The 9,674-nt window shown below is 42.9% G+C and overlaps 1 protein-coding gene across 2 annotated transcripts in view; it reads right to left on the minus strand.

The window, feature by feature from the left end:
- The window catches only part of DOK5 (docking protein 5), a 126,012-nt gene extending 119,070 nt beyond the window's left edge, over positions 1-6,942 (minus strand). Inside the window, exon 1 of one of the 2 annotated variants that reach the window (XM_033094239.1) lies at positions 6,547-6,942. In XM_033094239.1, the coding sequence (XP_032950130.1) occupies positions 6,547-6,612 (66 nt within the window). In that variant the 5' untranslated portion in view covers positions 6,613-6,942. Of the gene's footprint in view, positions 1-6,131; positions 6,174-6,546 lie in introns of those variants that run through there. The other variant, XM_033094241.1, reaches the window with a different exon arrangement.
- Positions 6,943-9,674: the final 2,732 nt, after the last annotated feature.

The raw sequence follows: 9,674 nt of genomic DNA on the forward strand, positions 1-9,674 counted from the left end.
GGGATCCAGGGCATAAGCAGAGGCTCAGAATACTAGGAAAATAAAGACAGTCCCCTCCCCACCTGCTCGGTAAAAATCAGCATCCAAATACTTATCCAAACTGTAGCCATCTGCCTTCTAGAAAGAAGCTATTTTAACTTCAACGTTTGCATGTATCTGTGGCATTTCTAAACTCACAATTTCGTTTTGAAATTCACAGAAACAGGGGGTGGCAGGAGGAGGGCATCAGAATCTCTTCCTGGCTTAGACTCTCTAAAGATTTCTTTCTAACTGACTGGAATCACATTCCTGGAGTAAGAGGAAAATCAAAATTGTCCATCCTCATTTCGCAAACAGGGAGCAGGGAGAGATTTTCTCTTCAACGGTTGACCTGTTACTCAGACTAGTTCACCTTAGAGTGAATATATTAATTTCAAGTTAACAATGTAAGTCCAGAATTAGAATGTTAATTCCTTGAGGATGTTTGGCTGCACCTGTCTCATTTAAGATGGTTTATCCTGAGCTTAACAGTAGTACCATGTTTCCCCGAAAATAAGACCGGGCCTTATATTAATTTTTGCTCCAAAAGACGCAGTAGGGCTTATGTTCAGGGGATGTCATTCTGAAAAATCACGCTAGAGCTTATTTTCTAGTTAGGTCTTATTTTCAGGGAAACACAGTAGGCACTCAACGAATAGTTGATGAGTGATACAATAAATGGCAGCAAATATATCCCCAATGAAACTTAAGTTCTTAAAATACCAAAGTTAATGATTCCCCAACAAAATTACAAAACTGCTTAAAAATAAATATTTCTAGTCATCTAATGAATATGATTTAAAAAAAAATACATTGGCAGATGTGGGGAAAGTCATCACATCAGTAATTTGGTTTATATCTACACACAAAATCCCTGAATTGGCCATTCTTTGCTTAAATCAGTTTTGGGGCTGACGATTAAAAGCTGATTTTATGCATAATTAATCACACCATCCACATGGACCACTGAATGACAGTGGCTAAAATACCAGCTGGAAAGTACTTCCAACATGGAAACCAGTGAAGTTGATTCAAATGGGGTCCAACTCCTGCGTAGTCTTGACTTTGGCCTGTGTATTCTATCTGACCATAAAATCTCACTCCTGATAAAGTTATCTCCAAGGTCTCTTTCTCCTGAGAAAGAAAAACCACACTTCATATATCTTACTGAATGCCATGTGTGTTGGTGTGTGCATGCATGTGTACAGATATATGTGCACCAAGAGTATATGATGAATTTATTCTACTTCTATGATTTTCATGTTATATTTATAACTTTGTCACGGTGCCATAAAAATGCAGATTCCTGATCATCTATAAATCCAAAACCTCCAAATGAAATAGTAGAGCCTCTTTGGCATACTGGTGTCAGGTGAAACAAAGCAACAGAGGGGTGAGAAATCTGTCTTCCTAAAATCTGGCCATTAACTAACTAATTTTTCAAATTCATTCTCTGCCACCCAGAAAAACACCAAATGAACAGAAATACCTCCCAGTCTGATGAGCTCACTCAAACCAAAGTTCCATGGAGACGATTTTTTTTCTTTCTGTCCTTGATATCTCTGCCATTTATCTAAGGATCATGAAAAAGCTTACAATGGCACATATTCCTTCTATAGCTAACATCACGGGCAAACATTGTCTGTGCTTGTATGCTATTTATGGATATTAAGTTTGTTTTCCTACCTAATCATCTATTTCTTTGTGGATGAGAGCTATGCAGTAGAAGCAGTGGAAATAATAACCAGCTCAGTGTCACTGTCCTCTAACAGTACGGGAGTGGTAAGAGTAAGAGCAGTAATAAACATTAATTGGGTTTCCACCACATCCAGCATTGTGTTAAGCCCTTTTATGAGAGTCATTTATTAGGTGGGTATTATGAGTCTCCCTATTTTCACAGAAGACTGAGGCTTGCAAATGTTAAATAACTCATTAAACGTCACATAACCGGCCACGGAATTGGAATTTTGAGTCTCATGTCAGAGAATATGCTTTTAAACCAGGACACAGTGATGGATTCGTTCATTCACCCAACACACCTTCATCAAGTGCCTAGTCTCTGTTGGGCACTGTTCCAGGCAGGGGGGTTCAGCTACACTATAATTAAAAGAGAATTCCCAGCCTTTGTGGAGTCTCACATGGTATTTGAGAGATACAGGCAATCAACAAGGAAAATATACAGACCAGAATATGATGGGGATGATAAGTCTAGAGAGAAAAACAGGAAGGGATACAAGGGGAGGAGGAGGGAAGAAATAAAACTGTGTCCAGAAGGCTTCAACGAGAAGGTGGCATTTGAGGAAAGGCTGAAGGGGGTAAGGGAGGGAGCCTGGGGGAACAGCATTCCAAGCAAAGGGAACAGCAATAGAAAAGGATCCGAGTCAGCATGGGGTCTCAGAGCTCCTGCCAAAGCTTTTACTGTGATTTGCAAGGAAAGACAGTGATGGTTTGAGCCAGAGAGACAAATTAGGAGGTTCCTGCAATATTACAAGGAGGAGATGATGGGGCCTTGGGCCAGGGTGGTAAGAGTAGATGGTGTGAGAGATAGTCGGATTCTAGATCTGTTTCAAAGATATTGTCCACAGAATCTCCTGCTGATGGGTTGTGGGAGTGAGAGAGAAGGGAAGGCAAGAGAAATGACGCAAAGGTTTGCTTGCTTGCTTGCTTACTTGATTTTTACCAGGGCAACTAAAATGTTGGGACCTCTAGTGGCTGAATGCAGACTCCTGTAGAAGCCGGTTTGGAGAAATCAATCAAGGGTTTGGACTCATTAAGTCTGGGGCATCTGTCAGACCTCCAGGTGGAGAAGTGGGCTACACAGGAGAGGAGCTCCTTGGTAGACAGAGCACACAGGCGTATTTAGAGATGAGCAATGGAGGGGTTGAGTGCAGAGAAAGAGAGTAAGTCTGAATTTAAACTCTGAGGCTTGGATGGTGGACAAGTCATAGCAATTATTGATTGGGAAATCCTCTCAGCGGTAAAGGAAGAAACCAAAGGAGGACAGTTCAAATGCACCATTTAATCACACACTCAGTCAGGTTAAGGAAGTACAAATTGCCCGATTCACCACTCATCTAAGAATAAATTTTTAGGCCCTTTTGTGGACCAGCCAAATAATTGTAGACAGCTGCTCCCCTTCCCTCCCCACAGCCCCCCAAATAGTAACATGGACATTCCTGAACAGATGCTGTACAGGGCACAGCTTGAGACCTCCATGAACCAATGGAGATTAAGCTAGAGAAGGAAGATGTGAAGATACTGCGCTTTTTGAATCACATATGTTGAATTTCATCAAGCTTTTCTATGTTCAAAGACAAAAGTCAACACATATTCAATTGCTCAGTCACTTGAACTGTTTAGGATCTCAATTAAAGATGACCACTTATCCAGGACCCATTTGAATGGGGATGGTCTTAGCATGTTTCCTGTCCCATTAAAAAAATAAATAACTTAAATGTATATAATGTGTAAAAGCTTCATCCAATGAGAATGTCTACAGCTGCAGAAACATTTATGCTTTAGGACACTTCTAGATATCAGGATAATGAAGTCAATAATCCCTATATCCTTCCACCAATCCTAACTCATCTTGGTTTATATAAGAGAAATAATACGACCAGAATCAGTGCTGTGTGCTTTCATTGCATTTTCACAGGTATTATCTCATTAATGCTCCCAACATAACTCAATAGTGTTCACTGTACAGGTTAGAAAACTGAGGCCCAGAGAGGTCAAGGGTCATGGAGCTAATGAGTAATAGAAACAGAATTTGTTCTCTTCTTTTTCCAAATCCAAGGGAGCATTTCTTGGCACAACAGCTGCTTACCATGAAATGCTGTTTTCTTGTTTAATTATAAACCCTCCTAAACACAGTTCTAATCCGCAGACACTTGTCTGGATTCCATTAATAAAACCACTATGTCATATTAGTTCCTAAAGAGGCTTATGAATTGCACAGTCATGCCTTCACTCTGTAGTTCAGCGCCGATTTCAATGTGCACGTCCCGAGTGCCCACCCTGTACAGACGCAGTGCCCTCCCTCTCCTTGAGACTTACACGTGTTGCATGCTGTTTCAGGCTGTACACAGCCTAGCTAAATACCATTAACATTTCTCACTTTGGACGGAGGGTCCCTACACCACTGTTCCAAAGCATTCTTCACCATGACTAGCAGCCGCCATTTAAAACTTTAGTTTGTACCGCTTTCTGACAACTCTGTAACCAGCCTCCTTGGTTTATGTACATACATCATATCATAAGAACATTTTTTTTAAAAAATGAACTAGTGATAAAACCAATGTGAACAAGTATGACCAGATTTCTTTGATTATATTTTTGACCTTTTCTCTCCACGAACAATATACCATCATTCAACAGATATTAAACGTATTTGAGTGTTAACACACGAAAGGAATAAATCCTGAGAAAGTATGCTGCTCGTGGGTATCCAAAATACTGTAAAATATAAAATGAATGCAAATTAAACTAGATTTCCTTTCCTTCTGCTTCAAATATCGGTCCATAAACATTGGCACACACATAGGACTATATTGTGTCAGTTGTAATAATATAGAAAAATAATCTCAATTACCATAAGCTAGAAAGTTATGGTAACTCGTCTTTCAAATAAATCACCATGTGTCACAATTTGGCATAAACCCCGATCCTTATGAATAATTCACATTTTGTGCATAAATAATGCATATCCTCTTCCTTTCGGAATGCTCCCAACCACAGAATGGATATCTCTTAACAATTCCCTCAACTGACATGACAGTGAATCTAAAATCAGAATGGTGTGTTTGAACACTGCCTTTCATATCGTCATACTCTGGTTGGCCCATAAGATTATCAAAAATATCAAGTTCCTATTATTTCTTGCCATTTGCATGAGAGTCACTCAGTTAAGTACCCCAACAATAGTTGCTCCTGCTGATGAGAATATTTGCATAGCAAAAAAGAAAATCAAGGAAACTTAAGCAGGGGAGATAGGGTTTGATTAGTTCTGTTACATTTCTCCCTAATTATATATTTATATATTCACAACAACAAGGGACATAATTACTAAAAGATGGTAACCAGCAGAGAAAGAAAGAAAGAAAGAAAGAAAGAAAGAAAGAAAGAAAGAAAGAAAGAAAGAAAGAAAGAAAGAAAAAAAAAAAAAAAGAAAAAAAAAAAGAAAAAAAGAAAGAAAGAAAGAAAGAAAGAAAGAAAGAAAGAAAGAAAGAAAGGAAAACGAAGGAAGAAAAGAAGGAAAGAAGGAAGGAGGGTAGGAAGGAAGAAAAGGGACTAAAACAAATGAGGGAAGAGTTTTTAATAGCTACACATGTTTCCCATCAGGTTTTCCTTTCTAGCTGTTTACCACGGTAAAATTTCCTTTGAATTTTCAGTAAAATTATCTGGCATGCAAAAAAAAAAAAAAGAAAGAAAAGAAAATCCAAAGACCAAATAAGAGAAAGGTGCCAGTGACATATATCTGTAGAGAAAGACATTTATCACTATAACTCTACTCCCACTGAGGGCCATTCCAGACCATTCCTGACATTATCAAACAAAGACAGAACAATACTTGACACAAGGCAAAGAGAAATGGGGTAGTTTGGAACTAAAAAAAAAAAAAAAAAATTATTCCAGGATCCTCCCCCGCCCTCAGGAATTCCTTCGCCGTCACTCCAGCCCAAAGACGAGCAGAATGAGTGCCCTCTGAAGTTCCATCAATGAAAGGGGAAAAGAGAGGGAGTTTTAAGAAAGCAGCCATCCGTGTGCCAACACCTGTCCCCTACAAGTAATTCATTCATTCCCCCTTCGATTAATTCATTCATTCTTTTAGTACTTATCTAAGGAGCACTTGCTCAGGACCAGGTATTAGGTTCCACCCTAAATAATCTTCCAGTGGTTCCACTGTGTATTCCAGCAGCAGATATCCGCCACCCAGGCTAAGGACAGGGGCCCATTTAGATTCGGCTATCTACCCCAAGTTGGCCTGAGCAGAGGCCACCCACACCTCCTCTGCCAACACCTGCGACGGAGGTGGGTCACTGTGCCATTCCCGGATCCTGAAGAGACCTTTCCCTGGGCACAAACCTCTCCCTGGGGTCAGATGGGTCACTGACCTTGTTCACAGCCAGCCGACCCATCCGATGGAAAAGTTAAGTTGGCGGCGAGTGGGAAGAGGGGCACCGGGGGCATCCGGCGAGCTCAGCACCCCGCCCGGGTTCTCAGCTCTAACTCCCATGGCTACCGAGAAATATTTATTGAGAGTAGATGGGCTCCAGTGGCTATTGAAGGCGAACACGCGGCCACCATCAGAAAGCCAAGTCATCCAAGAGATAAAGATAGATCCATTACATACCTAGAGCTGGCCTGGCCGTGGCGGCCCCCGGAGGTGTGGATTCCGGCGGAGACAACCACAGCGCAATCCTTCAGCGCGCGGCCAGGGATTCTGCCTCCTCCCTCCGAGGATGCTGGCTCCGGAGAAAGACAATTGAACCGGCGAACAGAAGAGGAAAAAAAAGGATTGATACTTACCCCTAGGCGTCTGCTCCGGATCCTCACGTACCCTTGCTTCACTATATCATTAAAATTGGAAGCCATCCCGGACAGCCGGTGACCCCCTCACCCAAGCGCACGCACCCTAAGTGGCTTTGGGGAGGGTGGAGGGCAGGGTCAAGAGAAGGCGTGGGGGCGGGGGAGAAAGTTGAAGAGGTGAAGCTGCTTCGGCTGCTGCTCGGCGAGGCTTTAGAACGCGCACATCACTTTCTCTGCCCCCCCCAACCCTGAAAGTGGGCGGCCGGCTTGCAACCACTTTGGGGGAGCGCAGAGAGCGCGGCGCGCGAGGCGAGGCTGGAGCGCCGGCGTCAGCTGACTCATCAGCCAGCCTGCCAGGAGGAGGAGCGGCGGCTGCTCAGGGATCCAGCCCTGCCTCCTCCCCCGGCCCAGGAGGAGGCAGAGGAGGAGGAGGAGGAAGGAGTCGGGTCGAAGGGGAGGAGCCGCGCGGGTCCCAGCGCCCGACGGTGGCCACCCGCAGGCTCGCACCCTCCCCTGGTCCCCCTCCTCCACCTGGCCCCGCCCGCTTCCCCCTCGGATCACTCCCCTCCTCCTGGACCCCCGAGCGTGCCCTGCCTCCACCCCCACCCCCACCCCTCCTTCACCTCGCTGACAGCCCACCCAGATAACACTCCCTCTTTTTCATTGCCTTTGGCTTATTTTAGAAGGAGAGGAAATTTCACTTTTTCCCCACCTCCTCCTACCCTGCCTTTCCCTTCAGCCTCATCTCTTCCCTGAAAAGGGCTGATTTTTACCTCTGTTGTGCGTGTATGTGTGTGTTGGGGTGGGGGGGAGGGTGTTGCCAAGGTTTGCCTTGACCTTGGCATATGAGGAGAGGGATACTGCCAGGGCTTCAGCTGTGCGCTCCCTCGGGTTTCCTTGGCATCCTGGCCCCAGCCCTCCATGACATCATTTACCACAGTTTTCTTGTTTGAGTTTGTCTTTCCCACCTTAATATGTTTCCCAGGGGCTAAGATTTGGTTTCACTAATATGTGTATCCCCAAAGGCTGGCCCAGAGCAGGTGCTCAATAAATCCTTAGTCCCAGGTACTGCTCTAGGCCCTTGCAACTCCCCTGTGCCTTATGAGTTAGGTATCCCCTTGTGTAAGTAAATACCAAGTCCATAGTTATGTCTCCAGAGCCTGGCAATGGAGCTCACCCTCATAACCATTATGGAATGCTGTCTGTAGAATGAAATTAAAGGAGGACCAGACTTGGCACGCACCTGCCCCTGACTGTACTACTTTCCAGAAGCAGGCTTGAGTTGATAATCGCTACCATTTATTGGGCACCGGACTGCTAGACATTGTGCTAATCCTGTTAATGGAATAATGAGATAGAAACTATCATCCACATTTTACAGAAACGGAAACTCAGAAGAATTAAGAGACTGGCCTCAGGTCCCACAGGGCTAGGATTGAAAGGAGGTATGTGTATTTACCAGGTAAACACACTGTCCGATACCCCTTCTGAAGAACGGGTGTCATGTGGGATGGCCGTTTCCGGTTGCTTTCCAAGGAAGACCTGTAATCATTTGCACTATCCACAAGGGCAAATATGGCATCGGAAATATGATCATCCTTGTTCCCTGGAGGTGACCAAACCAAGGCTGTGTGACCTTTGGTCTGATCTATTGAGAACAGGATTCATTTATTTAGTAGAGTATTTATTTGATCCCATGACATTCGAAGGCCTTTTAACTCTAAGATTATATGAATCTTTCCTTTCTCACTGGGAACACCAGCTTTGAGTCACCTTGGTTTGAAGGGTGTCACTTAAAGAAGAGAAAGATCCAAGAATGTGTCATAGGAGAACTGAGACTAAATTGGGACAATCAAAAAGCAAATATTCTGGCAGGAAGGACTCTTTTTGCTGTGGAGTAAACCATTAGCTCTGTCATCACGTTGTCATTTGATATAAATGACATTTTAAGTTTAAATCTCTCACCAAAAGAGGATGAAATGATAAAAATCATTTAAAGAATTCTCTTTGAAGGCTTAGAACTTAAAAACAAAACAAAACAAAAAAACTGTCCGTGGTTGCCATGAAATAGATGTGTTCATGGAAGGCATTTGTCCAACATATCATTTGTAGACCAAATCCATAGTATCATAGAAACAAAGAGTAAAGGAATTTAGGCCTGAAGAGCTTGAAGTAAAAGGCTCACGATAACAGAGATAATTACTGAAAAAACAGACAGAGAAATCTTTCCCTTGATACTTAATGTTGAATATAATCAACATCCATAAATAATTAAGCTAGAAGTGAAATTAAAATCAAACTAGAAAATATCCAACTAGATGTGAAGAGACAAGTGATTTTTTTTTTAATTGCCAGATTGAATCCAGTATAAGGTTTTATTGGTCTGTTTGTGGTGATGTCAAACTGCTATACATTGAAAACACTCAGACTGTGCTATACTATTCACAAGATGGACAACTTACACTTGTCCAAAACATACCATGGTGGAAGGGGAATGAAATAATTCAGAGGTACGCAGGGTAAGAAGTGCTCAGAGTTGCACAGTGCACGACCCGTACAACCATACACTGCCAACCACACATACAATCACACACAGTTCAGCTTCACTGGAGATAAGTGTGACACACACACAAAGCATTATTCCATCCCTGTTTTTCAACCCTTAGGACTTCTTATTTATCATACCCATTTCTGTTTGCTTCCGCAACATCCAGACTCCCTTCTTTCAACAGTGGTCACCATTTGCACTTTGAGTATACAGTGGTACTTCAGTTTTCAAACGTCTGCACTGACGAACATTTCAGTTTACGAACGCCATAAATTTTATGGTTCTACGGTACCATTAGATAGTAAAATTCATGCTAAATATGCAGTTTTAGGGGTTGATTTTTAAAGGACTGGAATGGATTAATCCATTTTGCATTACTTTCTATGGGGAAACCGTGCCTTGGTTTTTGAACATTTCAGAACTCAGTTTTCTGGAACGGATTAAGTTCGAAAACCACTGTACGTATCTCCCCTCTACTCCAGTACACGTGTGCAGCCTTGTACACTGCCTTCCTTCAGATGTACCGACACACGCAGACAGTGGGCACATGACTTCAGCTGTCTGATGAAGAGTTAATTGC

This window comes from Rhinolophus ferrumequinum, chromosome 23, assembly GCF_004115265.2.
Source record: "Rhinolophus ferrumequinum isolate MPI-CBG mRhiFer1 chromosome 23, mRhiFer1_v1.p, whole genome shotgun sequence".
Classification (NCBI taxonomy): Eukaryota; Metazoa; Chordata; class Mammalia; order Chiroptera; family Rhinolophidae; genus Rhinolophus; species Rhinolophus ferrumequinum.